We start from the raw sequence: 16,944 nt of genomic DNA on the forward strand, positions 1-16,944 counted from the left end.
CTACGTCATTTATAGTTATAATGGCATACAGTAATCTGTGATTACAGAACAAGATAAACCACTGTTTACCAATTTACAAAATTGACACATAGCCTAATGATCACCTGTCTTTTATTTGTGATTTAACACAATCTATGACAACACATATAACTAACACTAATCTGAATTTTTGATTACTTTTCGTAATAGAAATTCAGATCATTATACAAGATAACACTGTCAGTGTTAGAAAAACTCTTGAGTTAAGTACAAACACATAAAATTATGATTTATAATATTCGGTCGTAGTTGTCCGAAGTATCCGTGCCGCTTCTTGTACCGGTAGTTAACTGTGTAACAAACGTTTAAATGTATAACAAATTGATTACGATCATACACACGTTCATTTAGTAATAACGACATTTCAATCTGCAATTAATAACTGTACTACCCTATATCTTAACAGTTTTCCAAATTTGGCAATTCTTTATATTATATTTGCGGGACAACAATTTCTATTAATAAGGAATTTTTTTTTGTAAGATGGTCAGTCCACGGATTTAAATTCAACATGTTTTATAGTCAACTAATTCGCAATCTGATAACTGAGTTTTTAGAGTAAACTTATTTATAATCCGAACAATTGTTTATTATTTAGTCCATTAAAGGTGTCCTGTTTTTGTATCCAAGTCGAGTTACAGTAGAAGTAGAAGCAGGGTCGGAGATTGTTTTTGTTTGGCCTTAAGAATCAGATCGGAGTGTTTGTATTGCCCGGGCCATTACAGGTCGATAAATAATTGATAAGGAGCTTCGTTGCCGAATGGCTGCTGTCGGTTCCGCCTCATGGTCAGTGATTGCTACTTCGACTACTTCGTCCATTTATGCCAAGTTATTCCGTTTTTAACGAATTTCCCATATAGGGAATAAGCTATTACCGTAGTACTCATGGTAAGACCTGGACGCGGGACCGATTTTTTTTCGTTTTGAGGTCCCTAGAGGCCAAAAACACCATCCGTTCAAATTCATATATATATATATATATATATATATATATATATATATATATGTGTCCGTAAGCACGATAACTCGAGCAAAAATGATCCGATTTTGATGAAATTTGGTACAAACGTGTAAACCTACGTTTATTCGAACGAGTTCGCGATCCAACATGATCGGACCATGGAAACGGGGGTTTACGGGGGGTTTTATTGGGTAAAAATAGGGTTTTCCCATTTTTGACCCAGAAAACATAAAATTTAGCAATTTCTTTTCAAACCATTTTGTAGAGCTTAAAAAAAACAAATAATTTAGTATATTGAAGGGTTATTATGCGCCTAATGGTTACGGAGAAAATTCCAAAAAATTTTAAATTTAAAATTCCCATGTTATTCTTATGGAGAATAAGTAAACTGTTGTAGTTTGCTTGTTTATGAACATATTTTGATCAAATTTGGAAAATGTTTTTATTTCTTACTAACTATTAACATTTTCCAAAAAAAAACTTTTACTCTCCTTGATGCAGCAAACCTAAGTACTTGTTAAACTAATTCTATTTAAATCGGGAATAAATGTTATATTTTTAAGTAGACATTTCAGTGTAAATCAAATCAGTCAAATGGAAATTCGCTTAGTCTGCAGGTTTGCTGCGGCGGGGGTATTATTATAAAGCGATCGCTAAAGTTTCCGTCACTGTTGAATGTATCACATATATTCCAAGTTATTGCTCCATCAGATGTAAACATCATTTCAGTTTCACAACTCAGTGTATGGCGTAGTTGATGAGTCCGGCGATGTTGTCGTCACAAATAGCACTTTCAGTCTCAAGTTCTGACTTCACAATCATTTATTTATGATAATAAAACTCTTCATTTTGTGCTGTCAACTTATGCAGTTGTGAAATCATTTTCCACACAAATCACACAGGGTTTACTAAAATCACAATGAGATTTAAATAATATTATTTTTGGCCACGTAATTATAAAGTAATTTCCAGTAGCATAATTAATTGAATAAAAACTACACGTAATATAATAAACTTACAATCTGGGGTTTGGTTATGTTGAAACACTTGTTTAAAACTGAATACACCAGATTAGAAGAATTAGTTCATTTTACTTGGACTTAATGAGGAGTAATGAGATCCATGTTTTAGCAACACATTTTTGTTTGGGGTCTCAATGAAGGAACAGAGTTGTATGAATGCAAATATCCCCCGGCCAACAGAGTTTTACACGTGTTTATGTTAATTTAATTTTGGAAACACTAATTATGTCGATAATCATCATCTTTTCCCATCGGGATCTCGTCTATTAGAGAAAATTGTTCTCCTTCCCTGTCGTGTTAAGTCAATTACTTTAATTAACTGGGCGTAATTCACAGCCGATGGAGGCCTAATTGATTATAATTCTCCAGTAATTACACTTAATGTTGGTATCACATTCCATGCACGCCAGTAAATCAGTCGCTGTCTCATCTACGACGTTTAAATATTCTGAATTTTTGTTTTTGTTTTAATAAGCCTTTTGAGTATTTTCTGAAATGGCCGATGTTTAGATTCTATATTGCACTCCGACTGTGTAATTTTGCTGATATATTTACTCACGGAGACTCGTTTGGCACGTCCTTGTCCTTCCGTCTAGTTTCATATACATCAACACGCTTCTCCGATCTGGATAATAACATTGATTACTTACAGGCAAAGATTACACCTTAAAAACGTGTTGATGAATTACATTGATTTAGTATAGGCTAAGTATATTTCCGTTTGCGTAGTAGTTTACTTCGTAGGGTTTGTTTTTGCCGCAGATAGGCCTCGTCGGAGACCACACGCTACTGCTGTAGTGATATCACTAGTTCTGGGGGAACTGCCAGTCCCGTGGGGGTTCTCCCCGTGTCTTCGCTCCCTCAAACACGATTATTGCCCTCGCGCGAGTCGCTTCACATTTCTACTTCACTTATTTAAATTTGTTTTCCGACCCGACCGATATTAACAAACATCGACGATATTGAAGGACGCGCCGAGCGACGTTGTGTCTAGACTGCGGCAAAACAGCGCCGCAGCGCCAGACAGTCGATACTGTATCGCAAATATGAAAATAGTTTCTGCAGCAGTAAATACTGTACGCCGCGCCGAGGCAGCTGCGCTCTGTTTATTATACTGTAGTCGGGCGTGGACGGACATGTCGCCTGTTGTAACTGGCCGGTCACACCACAAACTCAACTGACTGAGTGTGTTGTTTTCATAATATAATTGCGCCAAACGTAAATGTATTAAATATTTCATTTTCTAAAAATTAATTTTTAAATGTTGTATCGTGATTTCGTTTCACAAAATTATAACTACGACAATACAATTTGTGTTAACATGATGTTACATACATGATGTAACATAATGTTTCCAATTTACATTTCTTCTTGCTGGTTAAAAAACCTTAAATAAAATTCATTTTCTACAAAAAAATTCCAGTATGTTCTGACCTACTATAATATTTCACTCTCTTTACATTTACAATAATACAGTAATATTACCTGATGCAGCCTGAGCGTGCTACACGGTCAAGTCACAGCATTGTGTGTTGTATTGTGCCCGCAGTATTCTCTTGTATTGTATTGTATTGTATTATCGAGAAAGGCTTGTCGGAGTTCTGCGTCCCATCACATCCGCCCAACTTGTAATCTGATTGACCAAAACAAAACACAACAGTCGGGACTCGGGATTGCTTCATGCCACGACACACGTTTTGTTTGTCAGGCTTTCTCAAATGTATTTATTGAACAGCTCAAGTTAAATATTTTTTCATCCAAGTCAACCGTTTTGATCTTTCTTCTCTTTTTTTTGTTTAGGGTAGCCTACCGTAGTTACTTTGCCAGCACTAGCAATCGTGGCAGTGAGTAGTGACTAATGTTCCGTGTGGCATATGTCTGCAGCCTCCACAATCGACGCTGAAATATCACTTCATTACACATTATGCTGTGCAATTCGTCGGTCGTAAATATCCGAGCCGCCTCCTGTTGTTATTCAGTTCAGCTGTGTAGCGAACGCTTAAATGTCCCAACGTATGTTACTTTAATTAAGTGTAAATGTCGTGCAACTGGAAATGTACACGTTTGTCAACAAATATGCAAAGATTTCTCAAATCAACAATATACTGTTAATATGTTGCTAATAATGTTTTATAAGCTTTATACAGGGGTTCCACTATTTTCAACACCTCATGAAATAAAAAAGAATAAATCAATTAAAGAATTCCTTTGCAAGTGAAATAATGCCTGCACTTAAACGCTGTGTTTGGACCAACAATCACTCGTCTCGCCGCTTAGTGAACAGCTGATATTACTCACTTTGCCGCCATTTTCAGCCCTAAATACAGCGGGAACTAATTAAAAGATATTCGCTCTGTTTACAAGCGCTCCCTTCTCTCAGATTGTTTTTCAGTTCTGGGATTATCTAGTTATGAGTTACCAGTTAAAAACTGAATAATTACCGACGTTTTTTAATTTAGAATCCTGTTTGTTTACTTCTTTTTGGTATATTTATTTATTTTGGCTAGAATAATTAGTAATCATGGATTAAAAAAATAGAAAACCCTCAATGATTCGCAAATAACATCTGAAACAACGAATCGGTACGAACAAATATGCCAATGTGTGTTTTTTTTTTTTTTTTTTTTTTTAAGGGAGAGGAGGTAAAAATGCTTTTACGCACACAGGTAGCCAGCCTGTAGTGTGAGACTCCTGAGCTTGTCAGACTACTCACTAAAAAACCCCCTCTACTCTGTTGGACACAGACCTGGGATTGTTTGTCACATTACTTCAGGCCAGGTCAACGTGTGACCTAAGCCCTCAGGGCTCGCGCCGTTTCTGGCATTCAATTTCTTTATGACCTAGACCGCATCTCGGTCAAGCTCTAGCTTCTTTGTGCGGAGAATATCCTGGACGAAATGTGACATACAGGTCCAATTGTCCTCACCCTCCGTCATCATCGGAATGACCGTGTCCACCAACAACTGCCCTACATGTTGTTCAGCCTCCAGGCGGGAACCTTCCCAACGCTGACAACGGAAGAAGGTGTGCTCCGCGTCGTCGGGAGTGCCTGGGCAGTAGATGCAATCGGGTGACACGGCTTTGCCCATCCCGAACAGGTACGACCGAAAAAACCCGTGACCTGTCAGAAACTGGGTAAGGTAATAGTCCACCTCACCATACCGTCGGTCAACCCATGGTTGGACTTGCTGGTCCAGCGTCCCCGCGACTCCTGTTCCCAGCTCTCCTGCCAGAGCTGGTAGGTGCGGTTGCGCTCCTCCATTTTTGCATGGTCCTCTCCACGCCGCTGATAAATCGCTTTCCTCTCCGCCGCCAAAAGTTTGACGGGGATTACTCCAGCAACCACCAAGATGGCAGGTTCAGACACTGTTCGGTAGGCGGATGCTACCCTGAGTGCTGCCTGACGCTGCACTCTGGCAAGTCGCATCCTATACACCTCCTTATTGAGCGCGTCTGCCCACACCTCCGCACCATACAGGAGCACAGACTGAACTGTAGACATCAACAGCCTTCTGCGACTGGAACGAGGACCTCCGACATTGGCCATTAACCGGCTAAGAGAAGAGATCACCTTAGCGGCCTTGTCCGCCGTTCGGAATATCTGGTCCCGCCAGCTAAGCTTAGAGTCCACCATGACACCAAGATACTTGGCGGCACGAACGGACTGGACTTCGACGTCCCCCACCCTCAACGGCACAATGGTGTCAATCCGCTTTTTGGTCAGAATCACGATCTCAGTTTTGTTCAGCGCGAGTGAGAGACCGTGATCTGCCATCCATGCGTTTATAGTTCGCATGACTCGGTTTAATTTTAGCTGGGCCAGCTCAACACTACGAGCAGCTATTTATGCCAATGTGTTGGGCTTGTTCTATTACGGATTTTACGCCATGAGCCTCCTATCATTTTTGCAAAAACATTTCTATTGATTTATTAAGCTATGACGCATTATAGCAAATTGACAGATAATTTCACAGACATTCCAACAATCATATCACGTCTCTTAAAATAGACAACGGAAGGCTGTGTTAACAATGGTTTCATCGGTTCAATGTTATTCTTGAAAGTCAAACCTGACATATTTATCTGTCAAAGGAACTATTCCATAAGGCAAATAATAAACTGTACATAGATAATTTTATATAGAAATAATCTCATCATTCATTAACCTTATCATCAACGATTACGCAAAACTAAGAACTTATAATCCCCACTATGTTTCCCCTATTTAAATGAAGTGAGTGACGTCACAAGCTTTGTTGACTGTGTTTATTTTACATCTTTTTCATTTCATTTGTCATAACCATATTACATGTTCTGTAATAAACTCGTAGCTTATGTACCCCTTGAAAAGTACATAAGTCTCTCTCTTTTGTAGTTACCATCAAAGCTTCCCCTCTCTCTGCCATGGAGTGCAGCTTTTTGCAGTCTTTCATGTTTGTGGACAATCTTTTTATCGTTGAAGCCAAATATCGTATTTCCTTTGTAGTACGTGGGGGGAGGGACGGAAGCTATTTGTTGTGGTCCGACGAAACGGATTTTAAATCGCCGAACGGTACAAAATACAGACGCTGGCCCTCGTCTATTAGGTTCGTCCCTAGGTTTGTTAGAACATTTATACTTTAATGGACCAAGTTTGCCGACAATGGCTTTGGCTGATTATGGTTTAATTCAGTTATTAAGGGTCCAATAGGTTTAAATTCACCCAATTTTAATTTAATTTATCTATGTTTGTAGGAGTTGTAAAGACTGCCAATAGTCATATGCTATTCCATGGGGTATTTTGCAAGAGATTGATATCCACGGTAACATTGTCTTGTTATTAGACTCCCCCATATCTGGACACATTTTAACCGGACATCGGTCTAACCGGACTACACTCGGCTGAAATGGCATCTCTTTAACAGGACAACTTTTATCAGCACATCGGTTTAACCGGACTACGGCAGGAAGTGGGCGGTACTGAAACGACTGTTCACGTGGAAAATATTTTAGACCAGTGATCACGTGTCTAAATACAATGCTCCCTAAATTTAAGTCAAATACTGTATACAGTATGCATTTAAACGGTCCGTTTTAACGAGTTTTTGGGGACGTCGGTTTAACCGGAAAACCCGGTCTAGTAAGAATTTCAAGACAATATCAAGACTTGATGGAGTTTCTCCAGCACCGTTGGTCCCCATACAGTATATTGGGACAGTCCCTGTGCTGGAGAACCCCCGATAAACCAATGCACTCCAGGGGACCGTCGCTGCCTCGCTAGACATTATTTACAGCGGCCCAGTAATTATAAACTCTGCCTGAAGCCATTTCCGAAGGAGCGCCCCGATCTGGCTTATTCATGGCTTTTTAAACAGGTCTTAAGTCGGTACGCTACCCCTCACTCAATCCCTGCGACTCAACGGTTCTCTTGTAATTTAATTGAATCTTAATATTACTTCTAAAATGTATTAAAGTTATCGTCAACACAACACAAAAACAGCCATTTGCTATTTGCTCGCGTATGAACACGTGGCATTAAACAATAACCACGATGGCATTGTATAAAGTTCAATAGCAATATATATGTTTCATTTCAAAGTGATTTTCTCAACGTGTTACAAATAGATATTTGCTCCTATATAAAAAATAGTTCTGACAGTAAAGTTATCAAATAATTTTTAAATTATGGGTCATTCAAATTACATAAATGTAAAACTCGTTGTAGTGTGAATTGCCATATTTCGAACTTTATACAAAGAACCGCTTATATTAGGCCTAGTGCATTAGCTCTCACAAAACACTAAACGATGTTCTATTCGTCAATGAACACATCCCACCAGTGACGGCCGACATTTGTTTTTTATTTATTCTGGCTGTTAGAACCACTATTAAGGCAATTTTCATTTTAGAGTGGCTTTTCAACACGGAGCCGCGTGATTTAGTTACTGGGCCATTTGTCCGTCCACCGTCCACTACTGTCCACCACTCTACATCCGCACAACTCACAGCGATTCATTTACTCTTCTGTGCCGGAAACCGACGTTTACAGTTATTTTATTGACTGATTTTTATGGACGGATAATAGCCCATATTAAGTGCATTTACAAATTATTTTCACATTTGAAATCATATTTTAGAATAGTTTTAGAAAACTATGATTAACTTCTTGATCAGCATTGTACGTGTTATTAAATTTGCGGAAAGTAAATAAAGATACGTCTTTATTTACTTCCGTAAAACTATGATAACCATAGGAATCTAACTTTAATCTTATTGACTGATAAAAGTACATAAAAACCAAACGACGCGACGGTGGTTTTTAAAGCGATTCTTTGTAGGGAAAGAATCACTTTGTTTTCTCTATAAGTTGAATAGTTATTGCAACTCAACCTATTAAGAACTACTCAGTTGTTACATGGTGTACTGTATGTTCTTCTGTAGTTTATACTGTTTGCCTTTGGGCATTATAAGTGTAAGACAGTGTCCTCTATGAAGTGCTTGTTAGTGACTGTCATTCTGTCACAATAAACCCCTCACACACACATTCCCTCTCTCTCACACATCCACACATATACTTCATCCTCCACTGTGCGAGTTACACACACACACGCATCGTCATAATTGATAACAACTAACTACCACCACTACTGAGTAAAAGACCAAGTCCCATCATGTATATAGGTTGTTACGTATGTACACAATCTGTCTTAAAGAGATCTCTAAGTTAAGACTTACTACTTAGATACTATAGCTTAGTAAGATATTAGCTAAGGTACTACTACTAGCTACTAGATATTTTTTGGTCTCATGTACCAATACATAATCGTTAAAGTGATTCTTAATTTACCCTTTGGAGGGTGTTAGAAGCATGATTACCAAACCTATTTGAGGGTTAAGTTAAAGGTTATAATGATTTAGATGAGTTCTACTCAGGGGACCTTTGAAGCCGCGAACACAATTTGGCGCTGTTTAAGAGGAGGAAGCGCGGGTGAGAGCGCCTAGGACGGGGAATCACCCGTGTCGTTAGTAGCCTACGATTAGGCTCAGAGTGCGTTAATAGAGAGAGTATCGTCTAGTCTAGACGAGACTACAGACAAATAGCTCGAGAAACAGAGCGATAGCGCCCAGTCAAAGGCGTCCGTCAATGGACCAAGATAGGTAATGACTGTAAAGATACCCATTTGGGGCTAAATGGAAGGAGTTTCAAAAGACCTAGCTTTTAAAAGAAAAGTCGTAAATATCCTTTCTGTGTTACTTAATGGCCGAGAGACATATATCTATAATTAACGGCTATTCAGGTTTTAGTACTTTCTTTATACAGTGTTATCATGTTAATTTATATTTATTATAATATTAATAGGATTTATCTTTAAATTGAATATAAAATGAATTTATTTTTATTATTTTACTTTGCTATGAAAAACAAACTACATATGCTGATATTGTACATAAATCAGTTATAAATTTTTTACTATGCGATAGCGTACGTATGAGTCTAATACTTGTATAAAAAATCAATAATTATGAGTCATTACTGTTTGAAAATGGCCTTTATCATATTGCATTTTTTGACCCGTTGATTGAATCATAAGATATGACTACCTTGTGTACAGCTACGTATTAGTCGTGCCCAGTTACTTTAATATTAACAATGAATACAATAATGTATGTTGCACTACTGGTAGGTTATGTGCAACGTACTTGACATTTTACATATTCTTTTGTGGGTTATCTAGTGATAAAATACTTAATTTGTGGATTGATTCGTAAATAAAAATTGTATATCAAAATTAAGTATTAGACGAAGTCGCACGGTAGTTTTTTCTATAATTGTTGTATAAAGTATTATTTGGTTAGTGATTAAATTCTGTGCATAAAGTTGTAAATTGGTGTAACAATATTATATAGAACTTAATTTATTTGTAAGCTACAATTGATAAAAATAATTTTTAATATCACCTTCATGTTTTTTTTTTTGTTTATTAAATGATATCCAACCGCTTTTGATGATTAAACCATCTACTGAGTCTTCCTACAATTTTATATATTATACCGTGAACGAATGTTTTACCCATATTACCTTTAGAGTACAACGGGAACTGAGCGAATATGTACAGTTATTCATCGAATATAGCCAACCAACGTGCAAACTCGGAGAGAATGTCATTTACGGGTTTCTTTAGTTTAGAATGTGTGAGGTAAAGCAAGATCTAGTGTATTTCTCAATCGAGACATTTCTGCCACAGCTCGATGGAGGTTGAGGCTGATAGGCTGATTGGGGGCATTGTTCTCAGATCGGGCCGCGGTGGTTTTTAAAAGCGATTCGTTGTCGGGAAAGGATCACTTTAGCCTAACCCAACATTGACTCTACCACTCCAAGCTCTTCTTGCGCCTTGAAACGTGTTTTTCTCATACAATATTTATGTGTACTACGTACAAACGCACCGTATTACATGATGTATAAATACTTGTAAAAGTGTCTTTGGACTAAAATAATTCTTAGGGAGTTGTTCCTTTTTAATTAGCCACACTTTAATCAACTTTAAAGTCAATTTCACACTTCAAAGATTCAATTACATAAGGACCACATTAGGTCCCTTTGTCTATGTATAGGTTATTTCGTAAAGTACGATTTTGTTTTAATTCAATACGCTTACTACTCACCCACTACTGTACTTACAAACCAAAGCATGTCAAGAACATAACGAATAAAAAAATAACTTTGTATATATGATGTACCTTAACAAAATCCCCCCCCCCCCTTTTTAATTCATTGCTAAGGCTAAGCAGAAAATATACTTCTTTCAATACATAGTTTTATGGGGGCAAGATTAAAGATCCATTTATCACCTATAGTTTTACTTTCAAGCAACAGCCTAGAATGGGGTTTAGATGTAAAATGTGATCTTTCAGGTACACATAAACTATTCTGTCACGATGTAGAAAGTAAATTGAAGTGTAGAAAGCACGTTTTTCAGAATTCTAAACTAATTGTTCACAATTCACAGTAATGTTTCCAACATAATCTAAACTGTGACATATGGGACTAGTTAATACATCTAAGAACTACTTTAATATGATACACGACCAGTAGAGCGTAGAGCGGTATGGCGGCACACGGACCACGGACCACTCGGACATTCAATAAGTCCAATGATACACGACCAGTAGAGCGTAGAGCGGTAAGGCGGCACACGGACCACGGACCACTCGGACATTCAATAAACCTAGTTTTATTCAGTTCAATATTTTAACTTTGCCATCACTGTATATTTTTTCCAACCTTATGTATGTAAAAGAAAATTTAGTTAACTTTCCCATGCAGGACAGCAATCATCATCACAACACTAGAACTAAGCACAATATTGTTACACCTTATATTAGATTAAGTAAAACCTTCAAAAGTTACCATTATCAACAGTATCTATTGTTCAATAAGTTACCATTAGAAATTAGAACTCTGTCTGTAAACAATTTTAAATCGTATGTAATGACATTCTTAAAAACAAATGCCTTTTACACTGTAGAAGATTTTTTAAACTTGTAAGTTAAGCCATCAATGTCATGTGGATAAAGTAGTATCTAAGTTGAAACACTCAAAAATGCTACATACAACCCTATTTGTTGTACTGTTTGACGTTGCCTATTACTGTACTAAGTTTAATGGCATTAATAAATTCTTATTGAGTCTTATTGAGTCTTATTATTGAGTCAGTAGAGCGTAGAGCGGCATGGCGGCACACGGACCACGGACCACTCGGACATTCAATAAGTCCCATGATACACGAGCAGTATAGAGCGTAGAGCGGTATGGCGGCACACGGACCACTCGGACATTCAATAAGTCCCATGATACACGAGCAGTAGAGCGTAGAGCGGTATGGCGGCACACGGACCACGGACCACTCGGACATTCAATAAGTCCCATGATACACGAGCAGTATAGAGCGTAGAGCGGTATGGCGGCACACGGACCACTCGGACATTCAATAAGTCCCATGATACACGAGCAGTAGAGCGTAGAGCGGTATGGCGGCACACGGACCACTCGGACATTCAATAAGTCCCATGATACACGAGCAGTAGAGCGTAGAGCGGCATGGCGGCACACGGACCACTCGGACATTCAATAAGTCCCATGATACACGAGCAGTAGAGCGTAGAGCGGTATGGCGGCACACGGACCACGGACCACTCGGACATTCAATAAGTCCCATGATACACGAGCAGTAGAGCGTAGAGCGGCATGGCGGCACACGGACCACTCGGACATTCAATAAGTCCCATGATACACGAGCAGTAGAGCGTAGAGCGGTATGGCGGCACACGGACCACTCGGACATTCAATAAGTCCCATGATACACGAGCAGTAGAGCGTAGAGCGGCATGGCGGCACACGGACCACTCGGACATTCAATAAGTCCCATGATACACGAGCAGTAGAGCGTAGAGCGGCATGGCGGCACACGGACCACTCGGACATTCAATAAGTCCCATGATACACGAGCAGTAGAGCGTAGAGCGGTATGGCGGCACACGGACCACTCGGACATTCAATAAGTCCCATGATACACGAGCAGTAGAGCGTAGAGCGGTATGGCGGCACACGGACCACTCGGACATTCAATAAGTCCCATGATACACGAGCAGTAGAGCGTAGAGCGGCATGGCGGCACACGGACCACTCGGACATTCAATAAGTCCCATGATACACGAGCAGTAGAGCGTAGAGCGGTATGGCGGCACACGGACCACTCGGACATTCAATAAGTCCCATGATACACGAGCAGTATAGAGCGTAGAGCGGTATGGCGGCACACGGACCACTCGGACATTCAATAAGTCCCATGATACACGAGCAGTAGAGCGTAGAGCGGTATGGCGGCACACGGACCACGGACCACTCGGACATTCAATAAGTCCCATGATACACGAGCAGTATAGAGCGTAGAGCGGTATGGCGGCACACGGACCACTCGGACATTCAATAAGTCCCATGCCGCTGAGATCGAATTGGAAACAGATGAGCCGAGAGCACGCGAAACCAACACTACACATCTGTGATGTAGGCGGCAGGGGACATAGGGTAATGGTTAATTACAACTCGCACTAATGAGATTGTTTAGAGAATAAATTCCAGACTATCAGATAATGAGTTATTCTGTACGCTACACTTGTGTTCCGCTAATGAACCGGTTTACTTATGTACATGTAACAGCTCCTCAAGGACGAACGAGGTTAAAATGTATCTCCGCAAACATAAAGGATTATTTTACTAGCCAAATTTAATGTCAGGTTTTGTTTCAACATGTTCAATTACTTTTTTACCTTATTGACTAGGATGTAATGTAAGTTTCCTTCCACACTAAGGATTGTTAGCCAAGAAATAAAATTAGGTGAATTATCTACATTATAAATTATAGCATGTAACAACTTAATATATGTAACATTTTATAAAATTGGTAATGTGTCTTTTACGAAAGCATCACTGAATGAATTACTCGTAAAAGTTATTTTCGTAAAGAGTATTGGCTGGTCCAGAATATAGAGTTCCGGGACTCTAGTCATGGTGGCCTAAGCTGAAATCCCTCATACTGCAAATTAGTTTTGGACAAATATATAATGAGGCTAAGAGTAATTCGGCCTTACCCCTTGACCATGCGTGGTGGATCAATGTTTAACTCAGCCTGTAGTTCCACTAATAAAGCAGGAGAAAAGTATGTGTAAGTTTGAACACGGTTTTATGTAGTAACTCTGGATACGTGATTTGATGTAGAACGTAGCCATTGATAAGTGTGTGACTTAATGTATCAGTGATTAATTTATACGACTAGAGCTTGCGTCTGCATTACAAGGTTTAAAGTTCATTCGACAGTTACTGTTTTGCATCAAACACATTCTTTTGTCGTGGTGTCTATTCGAACTAGATGATATATACTTGGTCCCTCTTCTCTTGTTCTCCTCCTCGTCATAACAGTTCGTGCTCGTCTCCAGTGGCACGCTCACGCCACAGTGTTTATATGTTAATCAGTCGACGTGTGAGTTCACCAGTGCACCAGTTCACCACCCGCCACCCGCCACCCCATTAAACCTGCGACCGTAAAACGTAAAAGCGTCGTTTCTTGAAGTAAACTCACCTTGAAGTGGTTCGAGCAAACATCTCGCTGATCATCGGTTCCTCGAAACAACCTTCATAAAATCACAGTCCTACACGTATCAATAAAATTGGAACTATACTCGTGTCAATAGCTGTTATATTAAATTACAGCCCTGCACTGAGTAATACCTACTACATAAAGTCACATCTTGACTTGTTATAATAGCTGTTACTTAAAATTGCAGCTTTAAAATTATCAATATCTACTGCATATTTATAAATAATCAATTCAATTTATAAATGAACGAATACAGTTTCTTTATCTTTTTAGTAAACTGTTGAAATAGTGCATCGCGATGGATATGAAAACGTAGAAACAATGATATTTTCAATACTTTGTACCCTTAATGATTGAGACCCTAAATGATGGCTTAATGATTCCTAAACGAAACATTTTACATGTTTATTTAAATAGAAAAACATGTTTACCAACAGAAAGTCTAATGTGAGAAGGTAAACATTTTAACAGGTTTCATACTGTACTAAGCTCGCGTGGACCGAAGCGCTAATCCTGCGTATTGTGCTGCAGAGGATTACAAATCCTTCGTCCTTAATCGTTGTTAATTGGTAGCTGCAACAATTACTTCTTTGAGACGAGAAAACATGCTACCGCGCGTTTCTCAGATTTAATATATTGCGGAGAACGTATTCTCTAATAACAAAAAGTAAGATTTTATTCAAGTAGTAAATTCATAAACAAGTACTCTAAAGGAATGTGACGTTTATCAAACCAGGGTGTTTTATGTATGGTTTTAGTTTATTAATATGTGTACACTTTCATCATTATTGACTGTAAAGATAGTTTGTAAGAAAATGTTCTGGCTGTCTCTATATTTGGCGGCCAAACCTGTCTACACGAATGAAAGCTCCCGCGGAGGGTCCCAGGGCGCGTTTGTTGAGATTATTTTGGCGGGAAATGACATCGCTAACAAGCCACATCGCTCTGATTGGTCCAGACCCTTTGTCTGCCACCGCAGCTGACTGATAACATCATATACACCCTCAGTGCTGTGTCAGTGTATCTGTCCGACACATCTCACATCATCTACCTGGCCCGGACAAAGAAACTCCACAGTAGCGACCTACGTGACCGCGTGTCAAATAATGAGCTAAACATTGGGAATGAGGATGTATCTTTTTAAATGACTTTTAAATACTCGTACGAGTACATATTAAATTATGAAAAAAGTATTCTTTATAAACTATTGTTAAGCATTCAAATCCGTCTTGGACTTCGTACATCCACAAAAATTTGGTGGGCCAGACTACTTTATTTGAAAATCCAACTGGAGTACAAAATGTAATTTTCCAATAGAATGGACCTTCTTTCTTTCGAAGAGTAAGATCTCCAATATCTAGACTAAAGAGACAGACTTGCCTCGTATATATTATTTTTATTTTGTTGCAAGACACATTCAATAAAGTTTTGACCCCAAGAAAGATTGATAAGGAAACACTTTACTTTAGTCATCAACTGTGCTACACAAGACATCCCACTTTATTCTTCATTCATCCTTCAAAATTTTGGGTCCATATACACGCCCAGTTGTGACCCCATATTAGTTGGGAATTTGAAAAGACTCGGATTATGCACAAATGATAACAATATGTAAACATTTAAGTCAATCTCATTTATTTCTTACACATGGTTTGTATAGAGATGAGGGCAGTGCTCGGCTGCGGCTGCGGCTGCGGTAAGTCACAGAATTGACGATCCTCGATGAGACAGCCACTTGAGATCTGAGTAACAGACGAGGCAGAGACACGCGAATGAACCATCGAATAATCAATCGCGGCAGAGACTGGGCCAGTAGTCAGGAGCGGTTGCGGTGATGGATGTTGATGGTTGAGTGGTTTATAACATGCACCTATAAACCTTGTCACCCACCCGCATTATATCATCTGTAGGCCTTCCGATACTGTGAATGTAATACGTGTGTGCGTGTCGTGTCATCCGTGATGCTACTGAGTCGGGCTGAAACACTTTGTAGAAAACGTATAAACAAAAAAACATCTCGTTGCTTAGATTGATATTACTCGTACAACCGATAAACATAAATTAAAGACGTAATTTTAAATAAGATGTCTTAAAGAATGTACTATAAAACAGTCAAACGTGTTGTATTTTGTTGTGTCGAATGCTGAAATCGACACCCCAAGACAAAGTGTGACTAGTATCAAATTGTGTTACAACTGCGGTAACAGCTGCTGCGGTCGGCTACTGTGCGGTCAAACCGCAGTCGTACACTGACCACACAACACACACAAACACTAGCACTCACGTCTTAGCAATGTAGTGATCATTTAGTCACTTAGAGACAAGAACGCACTTTCATTTTGAAACAACGGCTAGAATACGCATTCCGCACCCAATATTAGAGCTATATGCAATAGAATATAAAATACTCATTACTTTTTAGGAGCCGTGATTGTATCCAGCATGCTTTACTGCAGTTAACTGATGTTTTATTTTTGTTCCAGGGATCTCAGTCACAACCAACTGCAGATGATCGGCCGCAAGACGCTGAGAGGTATCCCGGCAGTCAAAACATTGTAAGTACAGCTACTTGCTATGCAATACGTTGTACAGGGTGGGGAAAAACTAATGACGTAGTTTCACTTGCGTAGAACTCCGGCTGGGTAGGTGATAGAACGTAGAAGGTATGTGAGAACACCGGGAAAAGTTGAGTATGTAAGAGCAACAGAGTTTGTTTAGTTGGATGATTAAAACAAACTGGTATTCACTCTTTCTAGATAAACTCGCTTACAACACGTGGTTTGGTTAT

General features: G+C 39.1%; 1 protein-coding gene across 1 annotated transcript in view; it reads left to right on the top strand.

The window, feature by feature from the left end:
* LOC128983609 (protein slit) overlaps nt 1–16,944 on the top strand; it is a 383,814-nt gene that overhangs the window by 291,039 nt on the left and 75,831 nt on the right. Inside the window, exon 5 of the mRNA XM_054402968.1 lies at nt 16,640–16,711. Within this exon, the coding sequence (XP_054258943.1) occupies nt 16,640–16,711 (72 nt within the window). The remainder of the gene's footprint in view (nt 1–16,639; nt 16,712–16,944) is intronic.

Source organism: Macrosteles quadrilineatus, unplaced genomic scaffold (genome assembly GCF_028750875.1).
Source record: "Macrosteles quadrilineatus isolate MER2022 unplaced genomic scaffold, UCM_ALF_1.0 Scaffold_1__1_contigs__length_201487025, whole genome shotgun sequence".
In the NCBI taxonomy this organism is placed as follows: domain Eukaryota; kingdom Metazoa; phylum Arthropoda; class Insecta; order Hemiptera; family Cicadellidae; genus Macrosteles; species Macrosteles quadrilineatus.